Source organism: Aquarana catesbeiana, linkage group LG10, assembly GCF_042186555.1.
Source record: "Aquarana catesbeiana isolate 2022-GZ linkage group LG10, ASM4218655v1, whole genome shotgun sequence".
Taxonomy (NCBI): domain Eukaryota; kingdom Metazoa; phylum Chordata; class Amphibia; order Anura; family Ranidae; genus Aquarana; species Aquarana catesbeiana.
In genome coordinates this window covers 145563714-145583441 of record NC_133333.1, presented here as the reverse complement: position 1 = coordinate 145583441, position 19728 = coordinate 145563714, and the positions used below count along the sequence as shown (strand labels likewise).

The window sequence follows — 19728 nt, the reverse complement described above, 5'->3', positions numbered from 1 at the left end:
TTGGCACTGATAGGCGACACTGATGGGCAATGAAAGGCGGCACTGCTGGGCACTAATAGGGTGGCGCTGATAGGCGGCACTGCTGGGCACTGATGGGCACTGATAGGTGGTACTGATGGGCACTGATATGTGGCACTGATGGGCACTGATACGAGGCACTGATATGAGGCACTGATGGGCATCCCTGGTGGCAGTGGTAGGCATTGAAGTGGGCACTGACTGGCAGCTGCCTGGGCACAGATTGGCAGCTGCCTGGGCACACAGTGGCATTTCCCTGGTGGTCTAGGGGCATACCTGGTGGTCCAGTGTGGATCACTTCCCTGGTGGTCCTGGGCGGCTTCCCTGGTGGTCCTGGGTGGGATCCAAGGGGGGGGCTGTGCTGATAAACAATCAGCACAGACCCCCCCTGTCAGGAGAGCAGCCGATCGGCTCTCCTCTACTCGCGTCTGTCAGACGCGAGTGAGGAAAAGCCGATCACCGGCTCTTCCTATTTACATCGTGATCAGCCCTGATTGGACACGGCTGATCACGTGGTAAAGAGTCTCCGTCAGAGACTCTTTACCTAGATCGGTGCTGCGGGGTGTCAGACTGACACACCGCAACAACGATCGCCGCGATGCGCGCCCCCGGGGGGCGCGCAGCGGCTCAATATCCTGCGGACGTCATATGACGTCCAGTCAGGATTTTGAAAGCACTTTGCCGCCGTCATTCTGCTATATGGTGGATGGCAAGTGGTTAAGAACAAACCCAGGGGAGCTATGTTTTAACTCTTTCACTTCCATGACATATACTATATGTCCTTGACACTGGAAGTGTTATTTACTCATATTTAAGTGCATTCATTTTTTTAACTTGCCTGGACTTCAGCTTTAACATTTAAAAACAAATCTGCACTCTTACCTCTCTAGATTGTCACCAGTTTCTCTATGCCTAGAGGTAACATTAGTTTCTTTTTAGAGCCCCATAGAAACGCAGAGAACACAATTATGCAAGTACCAGCTTTAGCCCAGTCAGCGTTTTGATCGCTTTTTCATCAAACCTCCAATTTTTTATTTATTATTGCTGAAGTTGATGTTTGCATAATGAAACATAGAGACTACATGATCTGTTTCAACTTGGTGTGCCACATCCAAAGGAATCATATGAACTTTTTTTTAGATACTCAGGAAAGACACAGGAAAAATAATTCTAAAATATTTTTGTTTACAAAGTTTATTATTAAAATTGGTGCAATGGCTGATCATGAAATGTTGGGTCTGAGGTGGACTGTTAATGATCTCACAGCACATAAACCGAATATATTGAATTTCACTCTAACTTTGTAGATCACTGATGGGTACGACCATCCATCAAAATGAACCACTCTTACGTGAAGAAAACTATGTACGTTAAACATCACTGATCCACTGACTAATCAGCAAGTAGGTAGAGAGTAGATTAAGTAACATTATGTCATTGACACGTACCTTGGAGGTGAGCCTGACCTGCAGAGGGAGATCTCTCATACAGCCCTGGTTCCGGGATCACTGGAGTGGGGACAGTGATCGTCGGAGCACAGTGAGGTATGAGTGCCTGCAGGGTTCATTTGGCTGGAGATGATGTCAGCTGACAGAGACAGGAACAAACTTGATTGCTGTGGATGCAGGTAAGCGGATGCAGGTGCGCTGAGGGGCAGCAGATGCACACAGAGCAGGGTCAAGGCAAGCCAAAGGTCAGGACTGGAGACGTCAGCGAGGTCAGGAAGCCGGGTAAGTACTGATTCAGATGCAGGTTCAGGATCAGGTCACAGGATAAGCTTCAGATCAAACAGCAAGGATCCATACAACAGAAGACCCTTTTAAAGGTCACTGGGCGCCAAGGCAGCATCACCATTTGTCCGTGCACGATCTCCGCGATCTGCACATGCGCATTGGCGTAAGTCTGTGCACCGCTGGATGCCTGTGAGCTGGAACACATCTCAGGGAACCTGTGCGCCTGTGATCAGTTGCAGCGCTATGCACAGTGCGTCCATGACAGTCATATTAGATGAAACTTACTTGAAGGCTGCCCAGTAGAGAATAACAGTAGATACTAAGCACCAACGTGTTTCAATTACACATCTTCCTCAGGGGGAGATGAGTGAAAATTCATGTATAAAATTTTTTTTTAATGGAAACAAACTGAATTCTATGAACTGATATGAGGATGTTATGAAGAGAACCACTTACATACAGTGTCTTGAAAAAGTATTCATACCCCTTGAATTTTTCTACATTTTGTCATGTTAACTAAAAACGTAAATGTATTTTATTGGGATTTTATGTGATAGACCAACATAAAGTGGCACATAATTGTGAAGTGGAGGGAACATGACAAATGATTTTCACAATATTTTACAAATAAATATGTGAAAAGTATGGAGTGCATTTGTATTCAGAGAGTAAAATGTTTGCCTATTCTTCTTTGCAAAATAGCTTAAGCTCTGTCAGATTGGATGGAGAGCATCTGTGAACAGCAATTTTCAATTCTTGCCACAGATTCTCAATTGGATTTAGGTCTGGACTTTGACTGGGCCATTCTAACACATGAATATGCTTTGATCTAAACAATTCCATTGTAGCTCTGGCTGTATGTTTAGGGTCATTGTTCTGATGGAAGGTGAACCTTTGTCCCAGTCTCAAGTCTTTTGCAGATTCAAACAGGTTTTCTTATAAGATTGCCCTAGATTTGGCTCCATCCATCTTCCCATCAACTCAGACCAGCTTCCCTGCTGAAGAAAAGCATCCCCACAACATGATGCTGCCACCACTACGTTTTACGGTCGAGATGGTGTGTTCAGGGTGATGTGTAGTGTTATGCTCCGTACACACGGTCGGATTTTCCGATGGAAAATGTCCGATCGGAGCGTGTTGTCGGAAATTCCGACCGTGTGTGGGCTCCATCGGACATTTTCCATCGGATTTTCCGACACACAAAGTTGGAGAGCAGGAGATAAAAATTTTCCGACAACAAAATCCGTTGTCGGAAATTCCGATCGTGTGTACACAAATCCGATTTTGTTGTCGGAATGTCCGAACAAAGTCCGACCGTGTGTACGGGGCATTAGTTTTCCGCAACACATAACGTTTTTGCTTTTAGGCCAAAAAGTTCAATTTTGGTCTCATCTGACCAGAGCACCTTCTTCCACATTTGCTGTGCCCCCACATGGCTTCTCTCAAACTGCAACCGGGACTTCTTATGGCCTTATTTCAACGATGACTTTTCTTTCTCGAACATCACGGGACACAGAACCACAGTAATTACTGATGGGTTATATAGGTATCACTGGTGATTGGACACTGGCACACCCTATCAGGAAGTTCAAACCCCTATATAATCCCTCCCTCTTGCAGGGATACCTCAGTTTTTACGCCAGTGTCTTAGGTGATGGACGTGTAAAGATGTCCTGTGCTGAGCTCCAAAGGGAATATCCTAAGATCCTATACTGGGGCAAGCCAGGCGAACCGGATCCATTCAAAGTGTCTTTTCATGGCTGAATTGAATGGTACCCGGGCCTCGTGGTTTTACCCGTAATGCTTCTCTTTTTAGAGAGCTGGACCCCGCAGATCAGAAAATGGCTGTAAACTTCCTAATTTCTGGCGAGGTGCTTTACGGTCCCAGAACTGTTGGGTCCCCCTACTGATGGGGGCCCCAGTCTCTGACGGTTTTTTCAAACGGAGCCCACCGTGAGAGGTGAAGATTGGGTCTGTGTAAACAGCACCCTGCGGCTGGATAAGGTAAGAGGAGATTCCACAGAATTTTTGAGTTCTAGTGGCTTTTCTCCTTTAAGGTAAATGCATGCTATGCCTATTGTGACCACCGGGGGCTGCCAAGAGCACAAACCTACACATGCTGACTGACTGTCTCAGGTGTTCAGTGCTGATTATGTCCCAGCATCTCAAAGCAGGCTGCAAGCAGGTAAGGTGGAAAGGGGGATTTCTCATGTTTGAATGTTCCCCCCAGGCTAGAGAGGGGCCACAGGGGTCTAGAAAGTGGTTAATACCACCCGGGCTCTGCGGCCTAATGGCCACCATCTCAGAAGATAGCCGTTCAGGCAGATCTTGTTACCAGCCTCCCTCCCTCCCCCCCCCCCCCCCCATCCCCAGCCTTTTCTCCAGAAGCATGACAGGAGAGTCGGCAGTGCGGGAAGCGCTCGTTTTTTTCAAAACTCGAGGGGGGGGGGGTAGAGGAGGGGGCGGGACGTCAGCACAGAGTGTTTAGACTCCCACTCAGGCCAGCTGCAGGCTATTAAAGGCACTCTGTACAGGTGCACTCAGCCTTCTGAGAGACACAGAGCTGACGGTCGCATGTAAGGTGGGACACAGGCATTCTCCTAGGCAGCATTTACTGAAGTAACACCAGACTGAGCATTGGGTAGCAAGGCTTTTAGCCAGACTACATCGCTCAGCGGGCAGTGTTCATTTGTATACCTCACACCTTGTTGCTTTGCACTATGGGTAGAAGAGGTTCAAGCACCCCAGGAACCAGAGACACTAGGGGATCTCGTTCAGGTTCTGAGGGCCCCCTGTCGGCAGCATCCTCCCCCCCTAAAGATGGGCCAGGGACGGCTAGCCAGGGAGAGCCATCGGGGTCAGGGGCTACACCTGCTTCTGGCACTTCAGCCCCTGTATATATTACACAAGAGGTTTTTTCCTCAACCATTAATGGTCTAGAGGAAAGATTAATGGCCGTGATTACGTCTTCACTCAGTGGAAGAAAACGCACTAGGCTTTCCTCTGTTCCCCAAGACCCTCAGACAGAGGAGCTCTGGGATAAAGGAGATGAATCCCTTTCGGAGGATCGGGATGGGATGGATGATTCCTCTTCGGAGGATTCAGGTGGAGAGGGACCCTCTGCGACTTCCCAAGAGGAGAAAGTCTTAGTGCAGATCCTCACTGGATTGGTCCGCTCCACATTTAAGTTGCCCATACCTGAAACTGCTAAAGAATCCTCTTCTGCTTTGGGGTCACTGAAACCTTTCCAAGCAGCACATGCTTTTCCTGTTCATACTTTACTTGAAAAGCTTATTTATTCTGAGTGGGATCACCCAGACAAACGTTTTTTTCCGCCGAGAAAGTTTTCAACACTTTATCCGATGGAAGAAAAGTTTATTAAAATGTGGGGAATACCAGCTATTGATGCCGCCATTTCCTCCGTAAATAATAGCCTGACTTGTCCTGTAGACAGTGCTCAGGGATCCTGTAGATAAAAGGATGGAATCCCTATTGAAGGATGTTTTCTCCTTAGCAGGATCAGTGGCCCAACCTGCAGTAGCAGCGATTGGAGTCTGTCAATACTTAAGAGACCATGTTAAGCAGGTCATCAAAGTATTACCTGAACAGCAGGCCCAGGGGTTTGCTAACCTTCCAGCGGCCTTATGCTTTGTGGTTGACGCCATTAGAGATTCTATCGTGCAAACCTCCCGTCTTTCACTGGGGTTGGTGCATATACGTAGAATCCTATGGTTGAAAAATTGGTCAGCCGAAGCACCATGTAAGAAGCTACTGGCTGGGTTTCCATTTCGTGGTGCAAGGTTGTTTGGAGAGGACTTGGATAATTATATCAAGAGAATCAGAAAAGACAAATCACCGCGCTGTAAACGGAAACTAGTGCGTAAAAAACATACTGAGAGAAACAAAATTGAAAAAACAAAAAGTGACAATTCACTGATCAAAGCCAAACACAATAGCAGCCGCTGAAAGTGGGATACACACATTACATAATAAATACAAAAAGAGCAGCGCTGTGACAAAAAAAAAGGTGTATATGATATAACCAAATCAGATAAGTTAAATATTAGACCCAAATTTGAGATAGGCTTCAAAGTTCATAGAAAAGTACATAATAAACAAAGGTAAAAAAGTCCTATCCAAAATCGATCATAAATAGTGGATAAAGTGGGAAGCGTAGATAGGTGGAAATACAAATAAATCAATATGTCCTTCACCGCAGCTAAACTTACACTACATGTTCAGAGGAAATCCTAATCCTTCTGAGGTTTATCCCTAGCCAGGGGTCACATCTCCACAATACAGTGATAATTGGTGAACAGCGTGCTTAATCCAAGCGAAGGTGGTGTGCTTTTCCTTTGATGGTTCCACCCTGAAAGGCCCCGACCGGGTTAAGGTCGCAAGCTTCTTTAAGCTTGCCGTTTGGTAAGCGTGCATTCTTATCAATACCACAGTGGTGCGGTGAAGGACATATTGATTTATTTGTATTTCCACCTATCTGCGCTTCCCACTTTATCCACTATTTATGATCGATTTTGGATAGGACTTTTTTACCTTTGTTTATTATGTACTTTTATATGAACTTTGAAGCCTATCTCAAATTTGGGTCTAATATTTAACTTATCTGATTTGATTATATCATATACACCTTTTTTTTTGTCACAGCGCTGCTCTTTTTGTATTTAATATCAAGAGAATCTCTTGTGGGAAAAGCACTCTCTTACCTGTCAAGAAGAAGAGTAAGCGTCCCTCTTTCAAACGGACTCTTTCCCCAGCGCCGGGGGCTTCAGCCTCCAGGCAGTCTCAACGGCCGCCTCCACCGGGGTCCAGAGACAAGAGTCAACCCCAGGGACAAAAGAAGTCCTGGGGAAAGAAGCCTACTAGGCAAAACACTAAGACCTCTGCATGAGGGGGCGCCCCCGCTCACTCGAGTGGGGGAAGACTGCGACAGTTCTCAGAGCTCTGGCACGAGGACTTCCAGGACAGATGGGTAGTCTCCACGGTAACCTTAGGGTACAAGCTGGAGTTTCAGGAATTCCCTTCTCCTCGGTTCCTCAGATCAAATGTTCCCAGAGACCCAGAGAAGAAGCAGTCGCTCCTTCTAGCGTTAGAGCGACTTTTGTCGCAGGAGGTCATTATGATAGTTCCCGCAAAGGACCAGGGATTGGGCTTCTATTCCAACCTTTTTACGGTCCAAAAGCCAAATGGGGATGTCAGGCCCATTTTGGACTTAAGGGATCTGAACCGATTCCTAAGGATTCAATCCTTCCGCATGGAATCAATTCGAACAGTAGTTCCCACCCTGCAGGGAGGAGAATTTCTGGCATCAATAGACATCAGAGATGCATATCTGCATGTGCCCATTTTTCCTGCTCATCAGAAGTTTCTGCGCTTCGAGGTAGGAGGGCGCCATTTCCAGTTTGTGGCTCTGCCTTTTGGGATAGCCACTGCACCTCGAGTGTTCACAAAGATCTTGGCTCCTCCTCTGGCCAGATTAAGGGCTCAGGGTATAGCTGTCATAGCATACCTAGACGACCTGCTCTTGATAGACCGGTCGGTAGCCTCTTTGAGTGGAAACTTGAGGACCACGGTCAGGTATCTAGAACACCTGGGTTGGATCCTCAACTTAGAAAAGTCTTTCCTAAAACCAGTAAGAAGACTGGAGTATTTAGGTCTGATTATAGATACAAGCCAGGAGAAAATATTTCTACCCCAGGCAAAGATCACTGCTTTGAGAGAGCTGATTCTGACAGTAAGGACCAAGAAGGGTCCCTCAGTCCGCCTTTGTATGAGGCTACTAGGGAAGATGGTGTCTTCATTCGAAGCAGTTCCCTATGCTCAGTTTCACTCAAGAATGCTGCAACACAGTATTCTGTCGACCTGGAACAAGAAGGTTCAGGCATTAGACTTTCCGATGCACCTGTCGCATGCGGTGCGTCAGAGCCTCAATTGGTGGCTCATACCCGAAAACCTGCAGAAGGGGAAATCCTTTCTACCGGTTACCTGGACGGTGGTAACAACAGATGCCAGTCTGTCAGGTTGGGGAGCAGTTCTGGAACAGGCTGCGGTCCAAGGGGTATGGTCCAAGACAGAGAGGACCTTACCCATCAACATTCTGGAGATCCGGGCGATACATCTAGCTCTAAAAGCCTGGACTATCAGGCTACAGGGTTGTCCGGTCAGGATCCAGTCCGACAATGCCACAGCAGTGGCTTATGTCAATCATCAGGGAGGCACCCGGAGCCGAGCTGCTCAAAAAGAGGTGAACCAGATCTTAGTCTGGGCAGAGATGCATGTGCCATGCATATCGGCAGTTTTCATCCCGGGAATAGAGAATTGGCAGGCGGACTATCTAAGTCGCCAGCAGTTACTTCCAGGGGAATGGTCTCTGCATCCCGACGTCTTTTGGGCCATATGCCATAGATGGGGGGTTCCAGATGTAGATCTCTTTGCATCCCGATTCAACAAAAAGATAGACAGATTTGTGGCAAGGACAAAAGATCCTCTTGCATGCGGGACGGATGCGTTGGTGATTCTGTGGCATCGGTTCTCACTGATTTACGCATTCCCGCCTATTCTGCTACTACCACGACTCCTTCGCAGGATCAGGCAGGAAAGGAAGTCGGTACTTCTGGTGGCCCCCGCTTGGCCCAGAAGGACTTGGTATGCAGAAATAGTAAGGATGACGGTGGGTTCCCCGTGGACCCTACCGGTACGCCCAGACCTGTTATCTCAGGGTCCAGTGTTCCACCTGCCTTACAAACGCTAAATTTGACGGTTTGGCTATTGAGACCCACGTTCTGAAGAGTCGTGGGCTCTCAGGTCCTGTCATATCTACCTTGATTAATGCAAGGAAGCCAGCTTCCAGGATGATTTATCATAGAGTCTGGAAGGCTTATATAACCTGGTGTGAATCCAGAGGTTGGCATCCCAGGAAATATGTCATAGGTAGAATCCTTGATTTTCTACAGATGGGATTAGAGATGAAGCTGACCTTGAGTACCATCAAGGGCCAGGTTTCTGCTTTATCAGTATTATTTCAGCGGCCACTTGCTTCGCATTCTTTGGTCCGAAACTTTATGCAGGGGGTGATGCGTCTTAATCCTCCGGTTAAAGCGCCCCTAAACCCCTGGGACTTGAATTTGGTCCTGGCTGTGTTACAGAAACAGCCCTTTGAACCAATAAGTCAGATTCCTTTGGTCTTGTTGACAAGGAAATTATTTTTTCTGGTGGCCATCTCTTCTGCTAGAAGAGTATCAGAATTAGCAGCTCTTTCCTGTAAGGAGCCTTATTTGATTATACACAAGGATAGAGTGGTACTACGCCCTCATCCTAGTTTTTTACCGAAGGTGGTTTCTGATTTTCATTTAAACCAAGACATTGTTCTACCTTCCTTTTTTCCAGATCCCTGTTCTCCGGAAGAGAGATCTCTACATTCGTTGGATGTAGTAAGAGCAGTTAAGGCCTATCTAGGGGCAACTACTCAGATCCGCAAGACGGATGTTTTGTTTGTGCTGCCAGAGGGTCCCAATAGAGGACAGGCAGCGTCAAAAGCTACCATTTCTAAATGGATTCTACAGTTGATCATTCAAGCTTACGGTTTGAAACAGAAGATTCCTCCGTTTCAGATCAGGGCACATTCCACAAGGGCTATTGGTGCTTCTTGGGCAGTGCATCACCGGGCCTCTATGGCTCAAATCTGCAAGGCCGCAACCTGGTCTTCAGTTCATACATTCACCAGATTCTATCAGGTGGATGTGAGAAGGCATGAGGATATCGCCTTTGGGCGTAGTGTGCTGCAGGCAGCGGTACAGGGTCCCCAGGTCTGATTGCACCCTATTTGGTCGTGGTTCCCCCCCCTCAGGTAGCATTGCTCTGGGACATCCCATCAGTAATTACTGTGGCTCTGTGTCCCGTGATGTTCGAGAAAGAAAATAGGATTTTTTAAAACAGCTTACCTGTAAAATCCTTTTCTTTCGAAGGACATCACGGGACACAGAGGTCCCGCCCCTCTTCTAATACACTATATTGCTTGGCTACAAAAATTAGGTATCCCTGCAAGGGGGAGGGATTATATAGGGGGTTGAACTTCCTGATAGGGTGCGCCAGTGTCCAATCACCAGTGATACCTATATAACCCATCAGTAATTACTGTGGCTCTGTGTCCCGTGATGTCCTTCGAAAGAAAAGGATTTTACAGGTAAGCTGTTTTAAAAAATCCTATTTTTTCTTGCCACTCTTCCATAAAGGCCAGATTTGTGGAGTGCATGACTAATAGTTGTCCTGTCGACAAATTCTCCCACCTGAGCTGTGGATCTCTGCAGCTCCTCCAAAGTTACCATGGGCCTCTTGACTGCTTCTCCGATTAACGCTCTCTTTGCCCGGCTTGTTTAGGTGGACAGCCAAGTCTTGGTAGATTTGCAGTTGTGCCATACTCTTTCCATTTTTGGATGATGGATTGAACATTGCTCCATGAGATGTTCAAAGCTTGGGATATTTTTTTTATAAGATAAAATAGCGTTTCACCAGGCCTGCAGAAAACACTACTCAGCGCCAAACACCCAAAAGAACCCAAGGTGTGGATATCTTTAAAAGAATAATCCAAAGTGTGTACCATAAACACACAGCAGTATACACTAAAAAGCTAAAAATACGATTGACCTCCACTGTGTCTGTCTAGGCAGAGAGACAATCTAATAAGCAGCAGCCGTCTTAAACCAAAGAAAAAGCAAAATAAAAACAGTGTTATAAAGTGGTCAACATTTAGACTAAATTATCCCACTAGACAGCGCTATGTTGAGCAATTGAAACTTGTGGCCAACAACACATATAGGGACAGTCTTATTACAGAAAAGAGTCCTTTAAAAGAAAATCCCTTATAAAGGGAAGTGATGAAAAGTCCAGGGTGTAATTCAGAAAACCTACAGGTGATCTTGAGAAAAGAATCCTCCACATGCACCTTCCACCAATCTCTTGATCGTATGTGAAATCCACCCGGTGACAGGCACTCACCCCCTAGGGGGTTAAACTCACCAGAAAAGGGGAGTAATAAAGCCTTCAGCAGTAGTACGTTGTCATCATCACTTTAAACAGGGTCACAGGCTAGCAGGGCTCATAATGAATCAAAGAACAGAAAAAAGAAAGGTGCACATAGCGTAATCCCGTTTATTGATTCAAACCCCTTATACAAAGACAGACATCGGACCCCCCTTCAATAAAAATACGTACATCAGATAAAATATACAGCAAGCAATCAATCAAACAGGCATAGAGTATGCACACTTCACCCAGAGCCGTCAGCGCCGCTACTCAGGAAAGACTCGATACTTCCTGGTTGTGCAGGTGACCCAGGTGGAGCGCACACGTCACTTCCGGCGTCGTATTGGCCACGCCCTGACGCGTTTCGTCATATCCTTTGACTTCAACAGAGGGCGTGGTCATACGACGTAATGGCCAGTTTATATACACCCCCACACGCCGCTCAGCCAATCACAGCACAACTGTAGGGACGGCAGATGCACGTCACCAGCTCCAGCTTCACTGATAGCTTTATGCAAACAGCGTGTAGGGACACAAACGGCATTGCACTAATCTAATATAATATAACATGATTGTAAAATAGGCAAAAGCAGCCTTGACCACAATACATTGATCAGATAGTATCCACATATGCATCTCAACATTATGGATTACCTTTCATAGGCTGCAAGTGCTAATTCCAAAGTCGCATTAAAATAATAGCATTAATAAATAGTACAATCATTATCCTAAAATCTAAAATTGAGCACATCAATTAATATGCATATTCAGAATATATATGCAAAGAGAAAATCCCATGCAGTTAAATATCCGATCTTCCTACATTTTTTAGCACATATATTCAGAATTCTACTAAATCGGCATAAAGAGGGACTATCAAAACAACAAAATGTTGAATATAGTTCCCAACCCACAAGGATAATGCTAGTCTTCATAATAACAACAAAACCAGCAAATAATTAAAAAAAAAACATGACTTTAAAATAGAGAGGCAACAAAGTCGCACACGACTAAAAATCGCACAAAAATTGAAAAATTAAATAATTATAAAGATAAATACATCTACATTTAATTATTTAGGAACAAATATTATATCAAAAAATTCCTATCAAAGAAAGCAGGGATATGCCATAAACAGAGTGACTTGAAAATCGCATAGAAAATGGAAATAAAATTAATCCCAATCTCCATGCGAGAGTCAAATAATTTTACACTCTGTACTATTAAGCAGAAACAGGACTTATGTCATATAGAGAAGCCAGAGATGCACCATATATAGGTAGGTCGAAAATAATCGCATAATAAAATAGAATAAAATTAATCCCAATCTCTCAATAAGGATCCAGTGATCGTACAAACTATATAGAGACCAGATATATAACATAAAGAGATAGGCCAATATAACCTCACCAGCGCAAAATCAAACCGCTAATAAAGCTGATAGCAAAAATCAACCGATAATCGCAGATGTTAATAGTCGCTTATAAAGCAGTTGATATCCAGGTCCACATTGAGTCCTCGTGGTGACAAAGTATCAGCCAAGAAGATCCACTGAGTCTCTCTTCTTGATAGATCACGGACCAGATTGGACCCTCTCCACTTTGGCCTCAAATGATCTATACCCCAAAACTTGAGGCCTGAAGGATCTTGGTTATGCTTAAGTTTGAAGTGGAGTGATACATTATGGTCCTTAAAGCCAATCTTTATGTTCGCTATGTGTTCTGCAATCCTGACCCTCAAAAGCCTTTTTGTGCGCCCTATATACATAAGACCACAGGGGCATTGCATAGCGTACACCACGTAGGCCGTATTGCACGTAATAAATTCATTAATATTGAATTCTCTACCATTAGAAGGGGATGTGAAACTTTCAAGAGCTCTCATTGGTCTACCAACTTCCCTACATGCCCGACATCTCCTACAGCTATAGAACCCTTTTTTGTCCCAGAAGGTTAGAGGCCTGGAAGGGGGGTCGAGTACCTTCCGCACTATCTTATCAGCAAAGCTGTCAGCTCTTCTATAAATAAATTTCGGTCTACATGGTAGAGATGGACCCAGTGTTTTATCCATACATAACACATGCCAGTGGGTATTAAAAATGTCTTCCACCTCCCTAAATTGGGAGTGGAACCCTGATAGAAAGCTCCACTCATGGTCTTCATTATTCTGGACCTTAGGTTGATCTGTTAAAAAAGAGTCTCTGGGCCGCAAGGCCAATTCCTGAATGGTGGAGTCCAAAGTCTCCCCCATATATCCTTTTTCCAAAAACTTTTTTCTAACAACTTGGGCCTGTCTTAAAAAATCTACATCATTAGAACAGTTTCTCTTCACCCTAGTGAGCTGACCCTTGGGTATGTTTCTCAGCCACTTAGGGTGATGACCACTATTGATAGGTAGGTAAGATTCCAACAGTTACCTACCTATCAATAGTGGTCATCACCCTAAGTGTTAGAAAAAAGTTTTTGGAAAAAGGATATATGGGGGAGACTTTGGACTCCACCATTCAGGAATTGGCCTTGCGGCCCAGAGACTCTTTTTTAACAGATCAACCTAAGGTCCAGAATAATGAAGACCATGAGTGGATCTTTCTATCAGGGTTCCACTCCCAATTTAGGGAGGTGGAAGACATTTTTAATACCCACTGGCATGTGTTATGTATGGATAAAACACTGGGTCCATCTCTACCATGTAGACCGAAATTTATTTATAGAAGAGCTCACAGCTTTGCTGATAAGATAGTGCGGAAGGTACTCGACCCCCCTTCCAGGCCTCTAACCTTCTGGGACAAAAAAGGGTTCTATAGCTGTAGGAGATGTCGGGCATGTAGGGAAGTTGGTAGACCAATGAGAGCTCTTGAAAGTTTCACATCCCCTTCTAATGGTAGAGAATTCAGTATTAATGAATTTATTACGTGCAATACGGCCTACGTGGTGTACGCTATGCAATGCCCCTGTGGTCTTATGTATATAGGGCGCACAAAAAGGCTTTTGAGGGTCAGGATTGCAGAACACATAGCGAACATAAAGATTGGCTTTAAGGACCATAATGTATCACTCCACTTCAAACTTAAGCATAACCAAGATCCTTCAGGCCTCAAGTTTTGGGGTATAGATCATTTGAGGCCAAAGTGGAGAGGGTCCAATCTGGTCCGTGATCTATCAAGAAGAGAGACCCAGTGGATCTTCTTGGCTGATACTTTGTCACCACGAGGACTCAATGTGGACCTGGATATCAACTGCTTTATAAGCGACTATTAACATCTGCGATTATCGGTTGATTTTTGCTATCAGCTTTATTAGCGGTTTGATTTTGCGCTGGTGAGGTTATATTGGCCTATCTCTTTATGTTATATATCTGGTCTCTATATAGTTTGTACGATCACTGGATCCTTATTGAGAGATTGGGATTAATTTTATTCTATTTTATTATGCGATTATTTTCGACCTACCTATATATGGTGCATCTCTGGCTTCTCTATATGACATAAGTCCTGTTTCTGCTTAATAGTACAGAGTGTAAAATTATTTGACTCTCGCATGGAGATTGGGATTAATTTTATTTCCATTTTCTATGCGATTTTCAAGTCACTCTGTTTATGGCATATCCCTGCTTTCTTTGATAGGAATTTTTTGATATAATATTTGTTCCTAAATAATTAAATGTAGATGTATTTATCTTTATAATTATTTAATTTTTAAATTTTTGTGCGATTTTTAGTCGTGTGCGACTTTGTTGCCTCTCTATTTTAAAGTCATGTTTTTTTTTTAATTATTTGCTGGTTTTGTTGTTATTATGAAGACTAGCATTATCCTTGTGGGTTGGGAACTATATTCAACATTTTGTTGTTTTGATAGTCCCTCTTTATGCCGATTTAGTAGAATTCTGAATATATGTGCTAAAAAATGTAGGAAGATCGGATATTTAACTGCATGGGATTTTCTCTTTGCATATATATTCTGAATATGCATATTAATTGATGTGCTCAATGTTAGATTTTAGGATAATGATTGTACTATTTATTAATGCTATTATTTTAATGTGACTTTGGAATTAGCACTTGCAGCCTATGAAAGGTAATCCATAATGTTGAGATGCATATGTGGATACTATCTGATCAATGTATTGTGGTCAAGGCTGCTTTTGCCTATTTTACAATCATGTTATATTATATTAGATTAGTGCAATGCCGTTTGTGTCCCTACACGCTGTTTGCATAAAGCTATCAGTGAAGCTGGAGCTGGTGACGTGCATCTGCCGTCCCTACAGTTGTGCTGTGATTGGCTGAGCGGCGTGTGGGGGTGTATATAAACTGGCCATTACGTCGTATGACCACGCCCTCTGTTGAAGTCAAAGGATATGACGAAACGCGTCAGGGCGTGGCCAATAAGACGCCGGAAGTGACGTGTGCGCTCCACCTGGGTCACCTGCACAACCAGGAAGTATCGAGTCTTTCCTGAGTAGCGGCGCTGACGGCTCTGGGTGAAGTGTGCATACTCTATGCCTGTTTGATTGATTGCTTGCTGTATATTTTATCTGATGTACGTATTTTTATTGAAGGGGGTCCGATGTCTGTCTTTGTATAAGGGGTTTGAATCAATAAACGGGATTACGCTATGTGCACCTTTCTTTTTTCTGTTCTTTGATTCATTATGAGCCCTGCTAGCCTGTGACCCTGTTTAAAGTGATGATGACAACGTACTACTGCTGAAGGCTTTATTACTCCCCTTTTCTGGTGAGTTTAACCCCCTAGGGGGTGAGTGCCTGTCACCAGGTGGATTTCACATACGATCAAGGGATTGGTGGAAGGTGCATGTGGAGGATTCTTTTCTCAAGATCACCTGTAGATTTTCTGAATTTCACCCTGGACTTTTCATCACTTCCCTTTATAAGGGATTTTCTTTTAAAGGACTCTTTTCTGTAATAAGACTGTCCCTATATGTGTTGTTGGCCACAAGTTTCAATTGCTCAACATAGCGCTGTCTAGTGGGATAATTTAGTCTAAATGTTGACCACTTTATAACACTGTTTTTATTTTATATTTTTTTTATAACCTAACCCTGCATTAAACTTTTCCACAACTTTATCCCTGACCTGTCTAATGTGTTCCTTAGCCTTCATGATGCTGTTTGTTCACTAAGGCTTTCTAACAAACCTCTGAGGGCTTCACAGAACAGCTGTATTTATACTGAGATTAAAATACACACAGGTGGACTCTATTTACTAGTTAGGTGACTTCTGAAGGCAATTGGTTACACTTGATTTTAGTTAGGGGTATCAGAGTAAAGGGGGCTGAATACAAATGCACGGCACATTTTTCAGATATTTTTTGTAAAACACGTTGAAAACCATTTATCGTTTTCCTTTCACTTCACAATTATGTGCCACTTTGTATTGGTCTATCACATAAATCCCCCCCCCCCCAAATTTTTTTTTTTTTTTCTTTTTACGTTTTTGGTAGTAACATCACAAAATGTGGAAAATTTCAAGGGGTATGGATACTTTTTCAGTTCATTCAGTTCATTGCAATACAGATTCACTCAGCCAACATTAAAAATAGAGGTGCGGTAGTTTCCTGCACATGTCACCCATCGTAGCTAGAGCGCACACGGATCATAATACATCTCAGCTCAGCATAGAGTCACCAGGGCTAGCGTGAAAAGTCATGGGATATAAGGTGCTGGCAACACAAACCGTGATATACAATAGGTCACTCATGCCAGACCATATAAGAGGCAGCAATATTTCTAAGGCAGTAGTCTCCAAACTGTGGCCTGTGGGCTAGATGAAGCCCTTTGCTTGCTTTTATCCAGCCCTGGAGGCACTATCTTATCCACTGATACCACCAATGGGGAACAATCTGTTCCAATGACACCAACGATGGGGCACAATTCCTCTCAATGATGCCAATAATAATGGGGCATTATTTTTTCTCTCTAATGTCTGAACATTTTCTACTCCCAAAAGTTCACTCCCCCCCTAAAGTCTGAAGGTCAGTTAACTGACCCTTTGTTTATAAAGTTTAGAGACCCCTGCTCTAAGGGGGTACCAAGGCAGAAACTTCTAGGGAGGCTTCTAAATCCTCAAAGCATGTGCCAAAAAAGTATAAATAGAACAGGACTTTCTGGGACTCTGTAAATAAGCTGATATTAATTACAAGCACCTAGAGGAGCCTATTGTTTCTTCAAATACCATTTATGAAGGAAAGCATTAGCGAGGATACATTCAAATTGAATTTTAATTTTGGGTCCTGAGACATACAAATGCTAGTTTCTACCCTACTCCTAACAGTTCTTCAACCTAATCTCCACACTCTAACCTTGGTTGACCTCTTAGATTACCATTCCAAAGGAATGGGGTGCAATATCAGTACGGGTAGAGGTCTTGACCTGCGTTCATTTCAGTGTAGCACACAGGTTTGGATAATTTGCTGAGTGCTCATGCATATTTAGACATTGATAATGTAGACAATGACATCAGAAAGTGCTCAGTATGCATCAAGAATATATGCACCAAGTGCTAGCGTATAGAGGATCTTATAACTGACGATACTTAATCCTGATTTCACAATACCCCATTTATTCAATTATTTCATTTTCTTTTGTAAACAAAGATTCAACATTTGTGTAATTCAATATGGTTTCAGTCTGAATCCTTCAACTGTTGTATTGTCAAGGAGACCAACCTAACACTTTTATAGTCTGCAGCCCAGCATACATGATACATCGCTTGGGTACTGCATAAATTCATGACTATAGCTGAATGCCAAAGTTTGCTGCATTTGAAGTTGTACATTATTAACAATTTATTTTGTTTTTTTATTCACCAAGATTCTGAAACAGTTCTACAGATGAAAAAGCAGGTTGAGTCATGGCTGCATGAAAAATCTGGACTGGAGATAACATTCTCTGCAGATCGAGCACTTGAGAACTTGAAGAATATGAGTAGCAAAGAAGAGAAAGGTTCTGAAGAACAGACCGTACAGTTGCACAACTAAAGATATAAGGATGCCTTCTACGGACTAACATTTGTTTTTGTAATGCAAAGCAGATTGCACTCCATGTCTCTGGCTTATTGTGCTTGTTCTGTATGTGTATAATGACAAAGAGACAAGTTACTACTGTGTTCATTGGCTTGTCTTGAGCTTGAGAATATTGATTGTATATTTAAATATGCTGCTGAGTTTTCAGAGGCCGACATCATTGTATTTCTGCTTGATATATTTATAGTTTGGTGGCAAAGCTTTCACTACAAGCAAATATATACATTTTTTACTGCAATGTTAAAAGAACTCCCAAATTCCCCAAAAGTGTCTGGAAAACCTGTGTCCGTTCGGGTGTCTGCTACCCTGGAATATGAAAGTTGGAGAATTAAATTGGGTGCTTCTGAGCAACACAGGTATTTCTTATTTCAGTTACTTTGGGAGATAAGGCCAAGTAATGAATTTACTGGAAAGGAAAAGTAGAAGTTGTCCACAACAACCACAGTCCAATCATCATTTGTTCTAGTGCACAGTCATTTTTTATTTCAATTCAATAAACTGCAAATAACTGTTGCCAAAATAACTTTAAAAAAAAACTAAAACATGCAAGCTGTCAACTGCATCAGAATTTATGATAATCAGTTATTTTCAACACCACAACTCCATTGACTGAGATATTTGCACATAATGCTTTAATACAAATAAATGTAATAATATGGAGTAAGACATTCTTGTTAATTGACCTATTTAACAAAACTAAATAAGCAAAAGAAAAGATGGGAATGGAAAGGTATGAGCTGTGTGTTCACATGGCCCTCCCCTTCAAAGATTTCTTGCACTTATTGTCAAAGAAAAAGTTACTGTATGTTTTTCAAAGTTTAGACCCTACCAATGAGTTGGGCGTAACCCCCTATACACGTGTGATGAATTCAGTGGGTTTGCCATTTTGCTGGACATAATCACAAGCTAAAGCATATCTAAACACAACAAAACTGTAATATATTGCAGTTTACCAAACCTTAGATGTGGCTGAATTAATTTTCAGGCTTTTTTTTTCTTTTAGTTTTCACCTACTAACCCTGCAAATAACATCCTTTCAGTTCTAGGGTTACTTTTTTATTTTGTTTTGGCTAGGGTAGGGAATCGGTCTCGAAATTTTATTGGTCTATTCCCACTGGATAAATTCCCTCTCGCTTCCTGTCCCTGTGATCTCCCCCCTATTTATTAGAGAAGAGGAAAGTATAAAGAGGAAAGAGTTTCTGTATGTCTATCTAGGAGCAGTATTGTAACTTTATTACAGAAAATGTTTTACACTACAGAACGCCTCACCCTTTCCTCTTCTCTAATAAATAGGGGGGAGGTCACAGGGACAGGTAGTGAAAGGGAATTTCTCCAGTGGGAATAGACCAATAACCTTTCGAGACCCATTCCCTACCCTAGCCAAAACAAAAAATGCCTGGAGTTGGGCTTGACAGTGTTTTCATCCTTTTCAAATATAACTGTCCAATAAAATTAAAATTTCAAATGTCTGCATTAGAGCAGCTGGCAGTTTCTAGTTAGGATGCATTCATACAACTTTAGGCCTAAGAATGAAATATGTTCTTCCTTGCGTGAACTATGCATCCCTAATGTGTCCTTGATGTGAACCCCTTTGAATTTCAAAATACAGTACACCTTTCATACAAATGACATTCATCGTCTGTTTATACAGAACGCCCATGTGGCACTCGTTAAAAAAAAAAATGTAAGCAGATATAAGAATGGACAAACAAAAAAGGACTGCTCTAATGATCCTATCACTGACATCAGCCAACAAGGCATTGAATGAACTGGTGCAGATCATATAAAACAGCTTGTCAGGCTACAATATGCTACAGAAAAATGGCAACTGACTCACTGTGACCAAAACTAAACCAGGTAATGTAAGATGGCTTCAGCTCTGCTCTCCACCCACAGGAGAGG

The 19728-nt window shown here is 43.1% G+C and overlaps 1 protein-coding gene across 2 annotated transcripts in view; it reads left to right on the top strand.

The window, feature by feature from the left end:
- TMEM143 (transmembrane protein 143) overlaps window positions 1–19452 on the top strand; it is a 111722-nt gene extending 92270 nt beyond the window's left edge. For both annotated transcript variants that reach the window (XM_073602753.1, XM_073602752.1), the window contains one exon: window positions 17615–19452. In XM_073602753.1, the coding sequence (XP_073458854.1) occupies window positions 17615–17781 (167 nt within the window). In that variant the 3' untranslated portion in view covers window positions 17782–19452. The remainder of the gene's footprint in view (window positions 1–17614) is intronic.
- Window positions 19453–19728: the final 276 nt, after the last annotated feature.